The following is an 18,192-nucleotide window of genomic DNA, read 5'->3' on the forward strand; positions in this document are numbered from 1 at the left end:
ATAACAATTGTCTAACTTTTCATTTGAACCTGGTATTTGAAGGCGAGCTAGGGGGAGGAGGGGTTGGTTGTGCTCACGTGTATAGGATGCAAAATATTTGAGTTTTGGAGGACATGTTTCCCACATAAAAACCAAGTTTCTAAAATCAGCCAGTTGTACATTTAGGTAGCAGAACTGACACTTATACATGTATGTAATGCTGATTAGATGTAGTAGTTCCCTAGTAATGCTATTTTTTGTAATTTGTTTTTTCCCCTAAAATACCTATTCCCATTTTGTATGTGCAGGGCAGTTATGTGTTTACTACTTTGGCAGTGCTATGTGTAGTTCAGAAAAAGCTTCACATTACTAGCCCTTTTCTAAAATACTTAGCGATTTTGAACATGCTGACATAAATTTTTGAACATAGATCCTTACACATTTAACCTCTTAGTAACTGAATCTGGCTTTGGAGGAGTTCTTGACAAATATTTCTGCTTCTACATACTGTCCAAGTATTTTTGTAAGTGCCATTATAGATTCAATATCTAATAATTGTATGTTAAACTCTGCACTTTGAAGATAAAAGTAGAAAACCTACAGAAATACATTTCCTTGGACCTCTCACTGTAATTGTAAAATGCTTTGTTCGTACAACTGTCTAATGGATATAGCCTCCATTTTGGAAAAGTAACTGTTTTGAAATTATTTTACATCTGTCAAGGTAGGGTACATTTATAATCAACAAACAATCAGACAACAATTACACACATAAGTGGCACATAAAATACAACATAAAAGACAGCACATTCTTGAGGTCAATGCAACTATTTGCCGAGGCAGCGAGAGCCTGCAGGAGAGGAGCGTGCGAGCCCAGCTCCGCCCCTCTCCCGAACCCGACAAATAAAGCCGCCGCACCCCCCGGAGAGCGGCCTTCTTCACTTGGCCCCCGCACTGCTGCTAGCGGGGAGCCGAGGCAGCGAGAGCCTGCAGGAGAGGAGCGTGCGAGCCCAGCTCCGCCCCTCTCGCGAACCCGACAAATAAAGCCGCCGCACCCCCCGGAGAGCGGCCTTCTTCACTTGGCCCCCGCACTGCTGCTAGCGGGGAGCCGAGGCAGCGAGAGCCTGCAGGAGAGGAGCGTGCGAGCCCAGCTCCGCCCCTCTCCCGAACCCGACAAATAAAGCCGCCGCACCCCCCGGAGAGCGGCCTTCTTCACTTGGCCCCCGCACTGCTGCTAGCGGGGAGCCGAGGCAGCGAGAGCCTGCAGGAGAGGAGCGTGCGAGCCCAGCTCCACCCCTCTCCCGAACCCGACAAATAAAGCCGCCGCACCCCCCGGAGAGCGGCCTTCTTCACTTGGCCCCCGCACTGCTGCTAGCGGGGAGCCGAGGCAGCGAGAGCCTGCAGGAGAGGAGCGTGCGAGCCCAGCTCCGCCCCTCTCCCGAACCCGACAAATAAAGCCGCCGCACCAACGGCGTGCAGCCGTTCGGCGTGCCGTCGAAGGCGCACGTCTAAGGCGCGTGCGCCTTAGCACGCGCCTTTGCAAGCGACTGCGAGCGACGCCAGTCAGTCCGACCCTCCCAACTGGATCACAGCAATACATAGTGTTATTTACACTGCACCGCCTCATCCGTTAGAACCCAGAAAAGTCAACACTGTACTGCACTGCCTTATTGTTTACTGTATTACCTACTGCTTACATTGTTTACATTGTACTGTACTGCCTACTGCACCGCGCGCACACGCTTAAATTGTTCAGCCTGTTTAACTTAACATCGATCTATTGCATTGCTGCAACCTGCTTAACTTTGTACTGCCTAACACACCGCTGTAACCTGCGCAACTCTGTACTGTATTACCTACTGTTTACATTGTTTACATTGTACTGTACTGCCTACTGCACCGCGCACACACGCTTAAATTGTTCAGCCTGTTTAACTTTACATCGATCTATTGCATTGCTGCAACCTGCTTAACTTTGTACCGCCTTTGGCACCGCTGTAACCGGCTCAGCTTTATATTGTCCACTGCGCCGCTGAAACCTGCCAAACTTTGCATCACATCCCCCCCTCAGCCCCCCTCCGACTACTACCATACCCCACGCTCTTCCCCCCCCACGAGCGTGTCACCATGGCAAGGCCAAACACCCCTCAATGCGTAGCACTACTCCTACTATATCTCATCACCCTCAGGATCTGCTCTGCTGACCCATCACACACAACCACCATCCCTGTCCACTTCTCCCTATATCGCCCTTCAAAACCCAAAGTACCCACGCTCACACCCCACACCCCACATTCTCACCTAATACGGCTCCCAAATCCTCCACCCCCCCGCAAACCCACCAAACCCAGCTCAAAAAAACCTAGAACACTAAAAAAACTGGCCTACTCCCACTATGCCCCAGCCAACCACCCAAACCACCAGAACCTACTAGGCTTTTACCTAAACATTAGATCCATGAGGAACAAAGCCATTCTAATCAGAGACTGGCTGACGGATACCAACCCCGACTTCATCCTACTCACCGAAACCTGGCTACTATCAGACAAGGATATTATAATCAAAGATTGCCTACCCGCAGGATACAAGATCCTCTCCCTGGCCAGAACTCGAGGAAGAGGAGGAGGCCTAGCAATAATCTTCAGAGATCAGCTTAATTGTACGGCACTCAACACCAAATCCTCTCCCAACGCAGAAATATTAACCATCTCACTCACCTCTAAATCCCTTGCCTCCTCGCTAACTATCACTCTATTCTACATCCCACCCCAAAAATGGTCCCTAGCCAAAGAGGACCTCGCTGACTCCTTATTAACTAATTATCTAACAAGTCCTTACAACCTTCTATGCGGAGACATCAACATCCACCTTGAGCAAGCGGACCAACCAGAAGTTGCCGACTTCTGGTCACTCACCTCCCAACTAGGCTTCTTCAAACCCCCCCCAACCAAAACTCACCAAAAGGGCCATCAGCTAGACCTGGTCACATTCTCCTCCAACGAGCTAACCGACCCAAAAATATACTGGAAACAAGCCAACTGGACAGACTCCCTATGGTCTGACCACAGACTATGCGACTTTTCCTTGGGTTGCCAACAAAAACATTCAAGAAACAACAAAACAAGAAACATCACAACCCACACTACTAGAGGAAAGATAGACCCAGAAGAATTCTGGTCTCGCTATGACACCCACATAAAACAAGACGAAGAAATAGATCAACTCATGTCCGCCTGGATCACTGACAGCACTAACATTCTAAATGAAATAGCCCCTTTAAAAACTCGCCACATCAGAACCACAAATCAGGAGGGATGGTTCGACACAGAGCTGTTACTGTTAAAGAGGGACCTCAGAAAGTCAGAAAGACTATGGATAAAGTCAGGAACTCAGAACTGCCTGGAGACTCAAACTAAAAACCTACAAAAACCTTACCAAGGAAAAACGGAAAAAATTCTACTCACACTTAATTGGAAACATCACATCCAACAGCAGCAACCTCTTCAAACTCGTCAATAACCTTTACAACATTGAAACACTCACTAACAACCAGGAAGATTCAACACTAACCGCCAACACCCTAGCGGATTTCTTCAACTCCAAGATCCTAAAACTAAGATCAGCACTACCCACCAAGACCAATCCCCTGGAGCTCTTTCCCATCCTCCCTGACATCGACATAGCTAAACCAGACCAAGGGTCTAGATCCGACCTAAACTGGAACCAACTTACCACAATCGACTGGAAAACCTTCAACAAATATTATAACAAATACACCAAATCCTTCTGCAAACTAGATACTTGCCCCCCATATGTGATGAAAACGGCTCCGATCTACTTCAAAGCTAACATGCTACTATGGGTCAACTCCCTACTATCCGCAGGAAACTTCCCTCCAGAACAAGGACATATCTTAATAACCCCAATCATAAAAAGCATAAAGGACTCTTCCAACGCACCTTCCAATTACAGACCAATAGCTAACATACCACTATTCACCAAAATCGCGGAAGGGGCAGTAAAAGCAGAACTCTCCGCATACCTGGAAAAATTCAATATCCTAAGCGACAATCAATCGGGCTTCCGCACGGACCACAGCACAGAGACCATCATCGCCTCCTTACTAGACCACCTGCACATACTCTTCAGTCGGGGCTCCAGCGCCCTGATCTTACAATTTGATCTAAGCAGTGCGTTTGACCTAGTTGACCACACTATTCTCCTGGAATGCCTGGCCCACATTGGAATCTCCGACCGGGTACTCAGCTGGTTCCAAGGGTTCCTACGAAACAGATCCTACAGGGTACACAAAAATGACAACTTCTCCTACAGCTGGGTGAACTCCTGCGGTGTACCACAAGGCTCCCCCTTATCCCCCACCCTATTCAATATCTACCTCGCCTCCCTCAGTAACCTCCTTCACAAACTTAAGCTCAAATTCTTCATCTATGCAGATGACATCACAATTGTCATCCCTCTAACCAGTCTATCCCAGGATCTTCTCAACTACATAACTAGCATACTCAGCCAGATAGAACTCTGGATGCTCTCCTTCAAACTAAAGCTCAACCCAGACAAAACAAAATTCTTTCTAGCCACCCCCAAAGACAAAATCAAAGACACCACAATCCAGGTGAAAGGATTGGTTTTCCCACTCGAACAAACATTAAAAATACTAGGAGTCACGCTTGACAAACATCTATCCCTAGAAAATCACACAGACCTCACTGTCAAGAAAGGCCTTTCAGCACTCTGGAAACTCCGTACCATAAAGAAATACTTCGATGACACTGCATTTCGACTATTAGTTCAATCCTCTATCCTCAGCATACTGGATTATTGCAATATCATTTACCTAAGCTCCACAAAGAAAATCACCAGAAGACTAAAACTGATTCAAAACACAGCTGTCCGCCTAATTTTCGGCCTGAACAAATGGGAACACATCACCCCCTTCTACCACCAACTGCACTGGCTACCCTTCGAATCCCGAGTCCTCTTCAAGTTCGCCTGCATCTGTTACAAGACAGTATTTGGTCTCTCACCAAAATACCTCTCCCCACATTTCAACATGTATTGCACCAACAAGAAATCCCGCAGAATCCAGTTGTTTACCTTCCCCTCCATAAAATCATGCCAGCTCAAAAGATTCATCGACAAAACCTTCGCCTTCCAGGCGGCCAAGCTGAACCCTTGGCTAGCCCAAATGATGCTAGAGGCCCCGACCTACCTAGACTTCAGAAAACTTCTCAAAACACACCTCTTCCGCGAACAAGACCCTTAATCCTCACTCCCCGCATACACTCCAACCCCCCCACCCCCACCTCCCTCTCCCCCCCCCTCCTCTGGTTTCCCACACCCTCCATTTTATCTTCTAACCCAACTATGATAAACCTGTGCTAAAACTACTTTGCTTCCTTCCACGCTACCTGCAATTCCGACAAAATTTTTGTAAATCCGGGTTCAGACCGGATCCTAATGTAATGGATGTAAACCGCCTAGAACTCTTTGGGTATGGCGGGATATAAGAACATAATAATAATAATAATAATAATATGTGGTATTTGATATATCACCCAGCCATCTGAGCAGTTCACAATTAGTTCACAATCTAATCAGGTACTCTTTCCTCATCTGTCCCAGCAGGCTCACAATCTAACTAGCAATGGAGGGTTAAGTGACTTACCCAAGGAGTGGTGCTGGGCTTGAACCTGTAAACTCAGCTTTTCTTACCACTAGGCCTCTCCTCCAACATATTCTTAACCAATACCAAAGGCCTGGCCAAACAAAGGAGATGTCAGATGTTTTAGCATTCAACAGTAAAATTATTCTAAGACATCATCCTTAAGGACAAGGAAAAGAAAACTTTCTTCCTAGTCTGCACCAATTGGTTCTTATACCCAGAAGGGCATTGCGCACCCTTAGAGAAGTGTCTCTCAAACTTTTTAGCTCTGGCACACTAAGGGCTCCTTTTACTGAGGTGTGCTAGTGTTTTTAACACATGTACCGGACTAGCGCGCACTAGCCGAAAATCTACCGCCTATTCAAAAGGAGGTGGTAGTGGCTAGCGCGCGCAGCAATTTAGCGCACGCTATTCTGTGCGTTAAGGCCCTAGCGCAGCTTTGTGAAAGGAGCCCTAAATGGAGCAAATTGCTTTTATGACACACTAAACGGAGGAAATGTTTTTCGCAGCACATTATAATTGAAATTATAAAATTGCAAAACCAACAAAAAATTTAACTTGAGAGTTATTTTTTTTTTAAGTTCTTTAAGCCAGTGATTCCCAACCCTGTCCTGGAGGAACACCAGGCCAATTGGGTTTTCAGGCTAGCCCTAATGAATATGCATGAAGCAAATTTGCATGCCTATCACTTCCATCATATGCAAATCTCTCTCATGCATATTCATTAGGGCTTACCTGAAAACCCGATTGGCCTGGTGTTCCTCCGGGACAGGGTTGGGAATCACTGCTTTAAGCTATGCATGGGTAATTGTAACAATGGTGAAACTAAAGTAGATAGAATAGAATTGCTAATCAATGCAATGGATGTGCTTGTTTTTGAGGGCAAATTAACTCAAAACATTGCTCGATAGTCGACAAACAAACATGCATTTCATCATCCACCATTTGCAGTTGTTCTCTTTTTCTCAATTTAATTTCTATCAGAGCTGAAAATCCAAGTTAGCAAAGATAAGAAATCCAAACTGTAACAAAACCTTAATTGCTTTGTTGCTCAAGTTAGGATAACTACTGCATAAAAACTAAAACTAAAATTACTTGCTGTTAGTTTTCAAGGACTAATCATATCAAAGAATGATGCTTGTCTGGGTGGTTGTATCCTTATGCACACAGTTGCTCATAACATTCACAGACTTGTGTATGCGAAGTATATGTCATCTATTCTAGTATATACTTATGAAGATAATTTTTAAAAATAAAGTAAAATTCTGGAATCTCTCGTGGCACACCTAGATTCTCTTTGGGGCACACCACTGTGCCTTGGCACACAGTTTGACAGACACTGCCTTAGAGCATAAAGATCTGACTGGATGATATATCTTTATTGCTTCCAAAAGACATTAGGGGTGTCGTACCCTATATTGCCTTAGTAATTAAAAATAGGGCCTTAATATTTTCCAATCATTATTATATTCCTCAAAAAAAGAGGCTCCCTGGGAAGGAAGGAATTGATCAATTACTGAAAACATTTGATTTAACAAAATTCCTTGATTCCTAAGATACGATCCAAACATGAGCTACTTACCTGTTTAAATGAAGTAGATAAAGTTCTTATCATGAAACTTTATTTTAGGAATAGATAGAGGAAATTCTGTGGCGATAATGTTTTGATCTTCCCTGACAATATAGAGAGCTACACAGCTTAGGAGAAAGGCCTTCTTGGCCTTAAAACCTAAAGCAGTGGAATTGGGAGCAACATATTTTTAAAAATTTCATTGTTGTCTCCTATATATTCATGATAACGGTTAAGTTTTCTGGGGCCCATTGCAATTAGAATTATTTCTCCAGGGTAGTAAAACTTAGTTGGTTTGTACTATTATATTCAGATTAAGGGGTAATTAGTATGATACCACTCTTAGAGTAAAGGAAATATCTATTTTCTTTTTGATTACCTTAGTTATATTTGCCTATTTAAATTGAAGGTCTCCTTGATGGCATTGTCATCTTGAAGCTGGAACATTAGATCATCTTTTATTCTATTGTCCATTCATTTTATCATTTTGGAAATCAATTTGGCCTCAAATTAATAGGATGTTGGAAAATCCGGTAGCCTTGACATATGATACTATTTTATTTGGAACAACAATGAGAGCAAGGAGTCAAATCTCAACAAATAACAACAAACTTTTATTTATTTTGACTGGAGTAGCAATATAGCAAATAACATATAATTGGAAAAAGTATGACAGGTTAAATTACAACTTTTGGTGGAATTCTGTATGTCATATATACAAAATGGAACGTACAATAGCAATGCAAAAAGGATATTTTGGTAAATTTCAGAAGGTCTGGGGACCATTAACAGATTTTTGTAATGAATGATTAACTTTTCCCAAGATAAGATATTTGATTAGAGGGGAAATGGGTGGGTTTTATTTTTGTTATTTCATAATATATAATTATATCAATAATTTCATTGTAATAGTACTTGTATGTAATATTGTGATGGGAGGGGAGGATTTTTTATTTAATAAGAATATTTTAGATATTAGGTTTATTACATAATATTCAAAATATTATAGAATATTAATTTGTAATGAAATGTTATACTTAATGTATTATATGAGAGTTAATCAAGTGTGTATTTTTAAGTTCATATGAGTTTATCTGCTACACTTGTAACATGCAAAAATGAATAAAGAATTAAAAAAAAAAATTGAAGGTCTCCTCCCATTTTGTGGGCTAGATGGACTTCCTTTATTTCTCAATTTGAGATGTATATTTACTTTTCTTGTTTTTATATGTCCACATCTTTACTTTGTATTTTCTAACATTCTTTCAGTTTAAAAAAGGGACCTTAAACTCTGTAGTCTGTAACCAATACAGGTCAATCAAGGTTGAAGATATGTTAGAATTAGAGAATGACATGGTGACAAAATTCATCACCGTTCCCGTCCCCGCGGATAACCGCGGGAAATAATCCCATGTCATTTTCTAGTGTCTATTTCAACCTCGGTCCTTCTACACCAGCATTGAACTGCAAGGTATAGGCGGAATAGAAGTCCATAATGTAATGTAATGTAATGTAATGTAATTCTTCAAAGCAAAGCTTGCGGGTCAGTGGTTGTGCCCAATTATACTCTGATTCTTCCCTCTCTCTATAAAGAATGACATGAAGATGGTTTCCCGCGGTTATCCACGGGGACGGTGATGAATTTTGTCACCGTGTCATTCTCTAGTTAGAATATCTAGGAAGTGTAATACCGTATTTTCACGCATATAACGCGCGCGTTATACGCGTTTTTACCTACCGCGCATACCCCTCGCGCGCTACATGCGTGAGCGCGGTATACAAAAGTTTTAAAACATAGTTCCCACCCCCCGCCCGACGCCCGATTCACCCCCCCAGCAGGACCGCTCGCACCCCCATCCCGAACGACCGCTCGCACGCGCTCCCACCCGCACCCGCATCCACGATCGGAGCAAGAGGGAGCCCAAGCCCTCTTGCCCGGCCGACTCCCCGACGTCCGATACATCCCCCCCCCCCCGGCAGGACCACTCGCACCCCCACCCCGAAGGACCGCCGACTTCCCGACAATATCGGGCCAGAAGGGAGCCCAAACCCTCCTGGCCACGGCGACCCCCTAACCCCACCCCGCACTACATTACGGGCAGGAGGGATCCCAGGCCCTCCTGCCCTCGACGCAAACCCCCCTCCCTCCAACGATCGCCCCCCCCCAAGAACCTCCGACCGCCCCCCCCAGCCGACCCGCGACCCCCCTGGCGACCCCCACGACCCCCCACCCCCCTTCCCCGAACCTTTGGTAGTTGGGCCAGAAGGGAGCCCAAACCCTCCTGGCCACGGCGACCCCCTAACCCCACCCCGCACTACATTACGGGCAGGAGGGATCCCAGGCCCTCCTGCCCTCGACGCAAACCCCCCTCCCCCCCAACGACCGCCCCCCCCAAGAACCTCCGACCGCCCCCCAGCCGACCCGCGATCCCCCTGGCGACCCCCACGACCCCCCCACCCCCCTTCCCCGTACCTTTGGTAGTTGGCCGGACAGACGGGAGCCAAACCCGCCTGTCCGGCAGGCAGCCAACGAAGGAATGAGGCCGGATTGGCCCATCCATCCTAAAGCTCCGCCTACTGGTGGGACCTAAGGCGCGTGGGCCAATCAGAATAGGCCCTGGAGCCTTAGGTCCCACCTGGGGGCGCGGCCTGAGGCACATGGGCCCAACCCGACCATGTGCCTCAGGCCGCGCCCCCAGGTGGGACCTAAGGCTCCAGGGCCTATTCTGATTGGCCCACGCGCCTTAGGCCCCACCAGTAGGCGGAGCTTTAGGATGGATGGGCCAATCCGGCCTCATTCCTTCGTTGGCTGCCTGCCGGACAGGCGGGTTTGGCTCCCGTCTGTCCGGCCAACTATCAAAGGTACGGGGAAGGGGGGTGGGGGGGTCGTGGGGGTCGCCAGGGGGGTCGCGGGTCGGCTGGGTGGGCGGTCGGAGGTTCTTGGGGGGGGCGGTCGTTGGGGGGGAGGGGGGTTTGCGTCGAGGGCAGGAGGGCCTGGGATCCCTCCTGCCCGTAATGTAGTGCGGGGTGGGGTTAGGGGGTCGCCGTGGCCAGGAGGGTTTGGGCTCCCTTCTGGCCCAACTACCAAAGGTACGGGGAAGGGGGGTGGGGGGGTCGTGGGGGTCGTCAGGGGGATCGCGGGTCGGCTGGGGGGCGGTCGGAGGTTCTTGGGGGGGGGGGGGCGGTCGTTGGGGGGAGGGGCGTTTGCGTCGAGGGCAGGAGGGCCTGGGATCCCTCCTGCCCGTAATGTAGTGCGGGGTGGGGTTAGGGGGTCGCCGTGGCCAGGAGGATTTGGGCTCCCTCCTGGCCCGATATTGTTGGGGAGTCGGCGGTCCTTCGGGGGGAGGGATGTATCGGACGTCGGGGGGGGCATCAGGCTTTCAGGATGGGGACAGACCTTCAAGGGGGGACAGTGCACGGAAGTCAGGGGGGGTGAACGGAGAGTCGGGACAGCGCACGGAAAGTCAGGGCAGTGCACGGAAGTCAGGGGGGGGTGAACGGAGAGTCGGGACAGCGCACGGAAAGTCAGGGCAGTGCACGGAAGTCAGGGGGGGGTGAACGGAGAGTCGGGACAGCGCACGGAGAGGCGGGGCAGTGCACGGAAGTCAGGGGGGTGAACGGAGAGTCGGGCAGCATGCGCGGTATAATCGTGAGCGCGTTATACCAAAGTTTTTGTGCTTATCATCGTGATTTCTGCGCGCTATACACGTGTGCGCGTTTTATACGGGTGCGTGTTATTTGCGTGAAAATACGGTAAGTCCGGCAGCATCAATTTGAGTCATTTGCAAAGCTCAACATTGATTTTGTGGCCAGCCCAAATAAAGAATATTATAGTAGTCTAAAATGTTACAGGAAGTAGTGGTATATCAATAAAAGTTCTAATAGTGGAAACTAATCTTATTTCCTCTTTTGCAGCATCTCTACAGTATCCACTTGGCTGAACAACCAGAAGATTGCACCATGCAGCTGTCTGACCATATTAAGGTACCATATGCATTGAAGATTTGTTTTCAGTTGCTGATTAGTTAAAACTTGAAGATCAGTTTTAAAAATCGCAATATCATATCATAAGTTTGAAGCATTATTGGATTAATTCTACCAAGCAGCTGAAAGAGTGATCACAGAGATGCTCTTAGGAGATCAGAATCAATAATCTAGGAATGACTTTTGTATAATCGATCACAGATTAATTTTATTTATATAGGCATGAGAAATACGCAAAATGGCAGACAAAACCCCAACACATCCATAGTTGTACATTAATGCCTTCCTTTTTCAAGGTGAAACAGGTGAAAGCCTAGCTGTATTCTTAATAAAGTGATTATTTTTTCTTTATGTTAGATTCCTTTGCACATCCAGGGTGGGTTGGAGGGTGGGGGGTGGAATATTTATTTGGAAGAATAAATTAATTTTTTTTCGTTTTTATAATATTGATAGTATAATATACATCATTACTGTTTATAATTAGGTTAAGAAGGGATTAAAAATTGTTTAATGTAATAATCCTGATGTTAATAATGTATTTTCATATAGTTTTTCTGATTTTTCAATTGTATACATTATAAAGTTCAAAATATCAATAAAGAAAATAAAAAAAAAAATAATAAATGAAGAAGCAACTAGGTAGTCACACACAAGGAGGGCTAACATAAGTGGCACTTGCTGCAGCAGGACTTATTTACATGTACCGTATTTTCACGCATATAACGCGCGCGTTATACGCGTTTTTACCTACCGCGCATACCCCTCGCGCGTTATATGCGTGAGCGCGGTATACCAAAGTTTTAAAACATAGTTCCCACCCCGCCCGACGCCCGATTCACCCCCCCAGCAGGACCGCTCGCACCCCCACCCCGAACGACCGCTCGCACGCGCTCCCATCCGCACCCGCATCCACGATCGGAGCAAGAGGGAGCCCAAGCCCTCTTGCCCGGCCGACTCCCCGACGTCCGATACATCCCCCCCCCCCGGCAGGACCACTCGCACCCCCACCCCGAACGACCGCTCGCACGCGCTCCCACCCACACCCGCATCCACGATCGGAGCAAGAGGGAGCCCAAGCCCTCTTGCCCGGCCGCCTCCCCGACGTCCGATACATCCCCCCCCCCGGCAGGACCACTCGCACCCCCACCCCGAACGACCGCCGACTTCCCGACAATATCGGGCCAGAAGGGAGCCCAAACCCTCCTGGCCACGGCGACCCCCTAACCCCACACCGCACTACATTACGGGCAGGAGGGATCCCAGGCCCTCCTGCCCTCGACGCAAACCCCCCTCCCCCCCAAGAACCTCCGACCGCCTCCCAGCCGACCCGCGATCCCCCTGGCGACCCCCACGACCCCCCCACCCCCCTTCCCCGTACCTTTGGTAGTTGGGCCAGAAGGGAGCCCAAACCCTCCTGGCCACGGCGACCCCCTAACCCCACCCCGCACTACATTACGGGCAGGAGGGATCCCAGGCCCTCCTGCCCTCGACGCAAACCCCCCTCCCCCCCAAGAACCTCCGACCGCCCCCCAGCCGACCCGCGATCCCCCTGGCGACCCCCACGACCCCCCCACCCCCCTTCCCCGTACCTTTAGTAGTTGGCCGGACAGACGGGAGCCAAACCCGCCTGTCCGGCAGGCAGCCAACGAAGGAATGAGGCCGGATTGGCCCATCCATCCTAAAGCTCCGCCTACTGGTGGGGCCTAAGGCGCGTGGGCCAATCAGAATAGGCCCTGGAGCCTTAGGTCCCACCTGGGGGCGCGGCCTGAGGCACATGGGCCCAACCCGACCATGTGCCTCAGGCCGCGCCCCCAGGTGGGACCTAAGGCTCCAGGGCCCATTCTGATTGGCCCACGCGCCTTAGGCCCCACCAGTAGGCGGAGCTTTAGGATGGATGGGCCAATCCGGCCTCATTCCTTCGTTGGCTGCCTGCCGGACAGGCGGGTTTGGCTCCCGTCTGTCCGGCCAACTACTAAAGGTACGGGGAAGGGGGGTGGGGGGGTCGTGGGGGTCGCCAGGGGGATCGCGGGTCGGCTGGGGGGCGGTCGGAGGGTCTTGGGGGGGAGGGGGGTTTGCGTCGAGGGCAGGAGGGCCTGGGATCCCTCCTGCCCGTAATGTAGTGCGGGGTGGGGTTAGGGGGTCGCCGTGGCCAGGAGGGTTTGGGCTCCCTTCTGGCCCAACTACCAAAGGTACGGGGAAGGGGGGTGGGGGGGTCGTGGGGGTCGCCAGGGGGATCGCGGGTCGGCTGGGAGGCGGTCGGAGGTTCTTGGGGGGGAGGGGGGTTTGCGTCGAGGGCAGGAGGGCCTGGGATCCCTCCTGCCCGTAATGTAGTGCGGTGTGGGGTTAGGGGGTCGCCGTGGCCAGGAGGGTTTGGGCTCCCTTCTGGCCCGATATTGTCGGGAAGTCGGCGGTGTTGTCGGGAAGTCGGCGGTGTAAGGGGGGTGGGGGGGTCGTGGGGGTCGCCAGGGGGATCGCGGGTCGGCTGGGGGGCGGTCGGAGGTTCTTGGGGGGGGGGGGGGTTTGCGTCGAGGGCAGGAGGGCCTGGGATCCCTCCTGCCCGTAATGTAGTGCGGGGTGGGGTTAGGGGGTCGCCGTGGCCAGGAGGATTTGGGCTCCCTCCTGGCCCGATATTGTTGGGGAGTCGGCGGTCCTTCGGGGGGGGGGGGAGGGATGTATCGGACGTCGGGGGGGGGCATCAGGCTTTCAGGATGGGGACAGACCTTCAAGGGGGGACAGTGCACGGAAGTCAGGGGGGGTGAACGGAGAGTCGGGACAGCGCACGGAAAGTCAGGGCGGGCGAAAGGAGCGTCGGGCAGCATGCGCGGTATACCCGTGAGCGCGGTATATCAAAGTTTTTGTGCAAATCATCGTGATTTCTGCGCGCTATATTCGTGTGCGCGTTTTATACGGGTGCGTGTTATTTGCGTGAAAATACGGTATACCTTTTATGAGTATCTGCAATTTTTTCTTCATCACGCTTATCAAACTGTGATGGTTCTCTTATCTGTTTGTGTGTTCTACCTCCACTTACCTCCTGTTTTGTCTTTTAAGATGTTTTAAAGTATATTGTTGACATTGGAAGTAGCATACTTTTTCTCTGAGGACAAGCAGGAAAATTCTCACATACAAGTGACAGATCCTGGTGCGGAGAACTTGTAAGCAAACTTCCAGAAGCTTTTGAAAGACTAGCATTTTCCCGCCTTCCGCCTTCCACTACTGCGCAAGACCAGACAGTCTGTCTTTATCTGCAGTTCTGGCTCTCTCAGTTCATGTCTATTTGTTCATGGCATTCAGTTTCATTTCTTCAGTTTGTAAGTACTGTGTGGGACCAGTATTATCTTGTCTTGCATTTTTTAATAGTTCTTCTATTACGTTCCTTCTGGATTCCATATGCTAGGTGTTCAATCCCAACCTACAATCCGGGAGTTGCATATGCTCCTCTCCCTTAGACTGAGAGATAGAAACATATCCAGTTTCAATTTCTGCAAGCAATCTGTGCAGAAGAATTTTGCAGATGCTCTGGTTCTTTTCTTATTTTTTTCACTTAAAGTTCGTTTGTTCAGTGGCTTCAGTGACTTGAGACCCCTTCCGGTGGTTTCCTGTTGGAGGAAAGGACGCAGTCCCATGGAGCCGGACTGCTGCATCACAGAGAAACTCTGGTGGGTCTGTGGGGCCAGCCTGCTGTGTACCACCCTTCTTAGACTTGGTGTCCCTTCATTTGGGAGTTTGCTTGCCTGGTGACCTTTTTAAGCACAGGCTGTATGCGTCTGGAGCGAACCCCTCCTCCCCCCTGGTTTTCAAGGAACTTGCTGCGTTTCCCATCCCCGTCTGCATGGACGAGGATTTGTGGGGTGGAGATCACAGTCGGTGTTCGACCAACTGGCAGTCCGAAGATTTTCAAGTTGGTCCATTTGGAACTGTTTCTGAGGCAGAAAATCCTTTTCCTCCTTTGTACTGTTAAAATTGCTGACAGGCAAGGCACTGCACAACTCTTAGTAAACCTCCATTATTTCCTATGGGAACTTTGGGGGTGGCTTATTAAATGATTTAAAAATCATTTTTCACAGTTTCTGAGGGTATGGTTCAGGTCCCCCACCTCCCCAGACCCCAAATTGCTATTTTTTAAATTTCGAGTTTTGTTTATTTTTGCCATTGTGGCGGTGGCCATCTTGGATTTTTAAAACTATCTTTTTTTCTAACCTTTCATGTCTGCCTTGAAACCTCTCGATTTGATTAAAAATCATTTGGGATGTATATCCCAGCCCCTAATCTATTGAATGTGGACATTGATTGCGCTGGATTGGTGCTGGATCAGTGACTTCATACCATGTGCCATAGCTCGCTGGGGGAGGGTGCGGGAACTTCATACTTCACCTCCTCTGAATACGCTAGGGCTAGGGAGCCAGCCTGGGTCCATGCATTTAAAAAAATATATATATATTGCCCGGATGCCATTCAGGAATCTGGCGCAAAACGCCTGTGTTCCAAATCTGGGGTCTCTTTTGTCATGGCGCATGTGCCTCAACAGAGCCCTGCCATGGTTGTGGGGTGTGCCCTTTCACTGGATTTTATTCAGCTTCTTGGAAAGACGCATTCTTCAGATCCCGCTCATTTGATGCAGTGAGCAGACACATTGGATCTTTCTTGGTCTGTTGCGCCAGTGACAGAGTCATCTTGTCTGGCTGTGGCAGCCCTCGATTGCAGTAGTTGCCATGCAGATAATGACTCTTCTGTCTCCTGACACTGCTTCTATATTGAATCTGGCTGGTACCCTTGTCGGGACTATTCACCTTGGCAGCCTTGAGGGTCAAGTTTCAAGTTTTATTAAAATTTGATAAAACACTTATATAAAAAATTTATAAATGATTAACAATTTAAAACAAGGCCTATCGTAACATTTAGATTACAAATATAGACTATAGACAAACTTGCAAGGGAGGGGGAAAGGGTAGAAATTCAATTTTCAAGAAAAGAGCATAAATGGGCAAAATGTTAGGGAAGGGCCTAAATGCTGTTTAAAAAACCACTGTATTTAAAGAGGCAGGACAGTGGATGAAGAGAATGGGACAGTCTGTCTGTTATAAATTTGTTATGAATCAAAAACATCTATATACAGAAAGCTTTTGAGGACGCCTTTAAATCTCTCCAAAGTAGTTTCTTCTCTCAAGTAAGTTGGCAAGTTATTCCATATATGACAGAAAAAATTTCTGGGCGCCTTGTATTTATAATCTTTAATGATGAAATTGAAAGGAGGTGCTGATTTGTAGATCTGAGCATCCTGGATGTTGCATGTGGGATTAGAAGCCTGTTCAAGAAGGATGGTGATTTTGACTGTTGAATTTTAAAGGCTAAAAGGGCTATTTTATAGGTAATTCTGAAAGAGATTAGGGGTCTGGATTTGGGTGCTGACCCTCCCGTCTGCAGTTTTTAAGCATGGTTCTGTCCACTTTTTTAATGCTGATGTTCTGCCAGAGCTCCAATTGGATTCTCCACCTTCCACTTCCCAGGCTTCAGTCATGTACCGTTATAATGTGCTGTCTTCCTTTCTTCCATCCCATCCACCACTACTTGGTTTAGTTACAAATAGAATACCTCAGAAAGCTCTTTCCGACCTTCTAAAGCTATGTCTAAGCTTTATCCTCTGGCTCCTGATTTTCAGCAAGTTTTGAACAGCATAAGGTAGATTTTGCCATGGAGCAGGTTATCAGGCGCACAGCCCTCCCTAATGATGGGGGTGTGATGCTTAAAGATTCTCAGGATCATAGGGTTGATATTATGTTGAAAGGCCTTTTGAAGTGGCGTCTTTGGGACTCAGACCGGTGGCAGCCACTTCCATTACAGCAAGAGCTTATCATACCAGATTGTGCAGTGTATCCTCTGTGGAGGTGCTTTTCTGTCCTCCACTGCTGATGGATGGTGTACTTTATGATTCGAGTTCTTAGTAAGGCCTCTGCTTATGCAGTGACCGCATGCCGGGCTCTTTGAATGCCATTGGGCTGGGGCTGCTGCCTCAAAGGTCTCTCTAAGCAGTAATCCTTTCCAGGGCCAGCTTCTTTTTGGTAAAGGTCTGGATGATCTCATGACCAGTGTTGCCGAGCAACGCCCTCAGTCTCTCTCCCTGTGAACAAGTTTCACTGGACATTGGGAGGGGATCGTAGTAATTTTTGTTCCTCTTATAGGTTTTGTCAGGGATCCACAGGTTTTTCCTCCCAGAGATATTCCCAGGGCTTCTGCCCTCGTTACAACAGTTCCAATTCCAGACGTTCCCATGCCTCAGGTTCCTGTGCAGCAGATGCGCCTAAAAAGCCTCAATGGCATCAGGTGGGGCTTCCTCATATTGGAAGCCGACTTTCTCAGTTTTACCATGAGTGGACATGTTTCATCCAATTAATGGGTGTTGGGTGGGGCACAAGATAAGCCTTCTTTTGCCTGCCTCCGGACTTGTTTCTAGACTCTCCGACAGATCAGCCGTAAAGGAGTCCAGGGTCCCACATTACTCTGCAACTTCTCTTAGACATTAGAGTGATAGGACCCATTCCGGAACACAAATCGGGATTAGGCAGATACTCCTTATACTTCATCATGCTAAAGAAAGGCTTGGAGGATTGGAGACCCATTCTGGATCTAAAGTCAGTCAACTGCTTTTCGTTTCATTTCCACATGGCAACAGTTTGCTCAGTCATAGCTGCTGTCTCTCCAGGAGAGTTTCTGGCATCCTTGGATCTCACAGCGGCATATCTCCATATTCAGATGTACCCGGAGCATCACAGATTTCTGTAATTCTATGTTCTGCAACAGCATTTCCAGTTCACAGATCTGATTGCAGATATCCAAAAGTTAGGAAGGAAAGAGGAGGTGCTGCTGTTGGGTGATTTCAATCTGCCAGGTGCTGACTGGAAAGTTCCATCAGCAGAATTGGAAAGAAGTACAGAGATTGTGGATGACTTTCAAGAGGCTTTGCTCAGACAAATGGTGA

General features: G+C 48.3%; 1 protein-coding gene across 3 annotated transcripts in view; it reads left to right on the plus strand.

Moving 5' to 3' along the window:
* Positions 1-18,192, plus strand: part of LOC117364549 (dynactin subunit 1-like) — a 206,168-nt gene that overhangs the window by 113,283 nt on the left and 74,693 nt on the right. For all 3 annotated transcript variants that reach the window (XM_033953860.1, XM_033953839.1, XM_033953848.1), the window contains exon 16: positions 11,148-11,216. In XM_033953860.1, coding sequence (XP_033809751.1) covers positions 11,148-11,216 — 69 coding nt within the window. The remainder of the gene's footprint in view (positions 1-11,147; positions 11,217-18,192) is intronic.

This window comes from Geotrypetes seraphini, chromosome 1 (assembly GCF_902459505.1).
Source record: "Geotrypetes seraphini chromosome 1, aGeoSer1.1, whole genome shotgun sequence".
Lineage (NCBI taxonomy): Eukaryota > Metazoa > Chordata > Amphibia > Gymnophiona > Dermophiidae > Geotrypetes > Geotrypetes seraphini.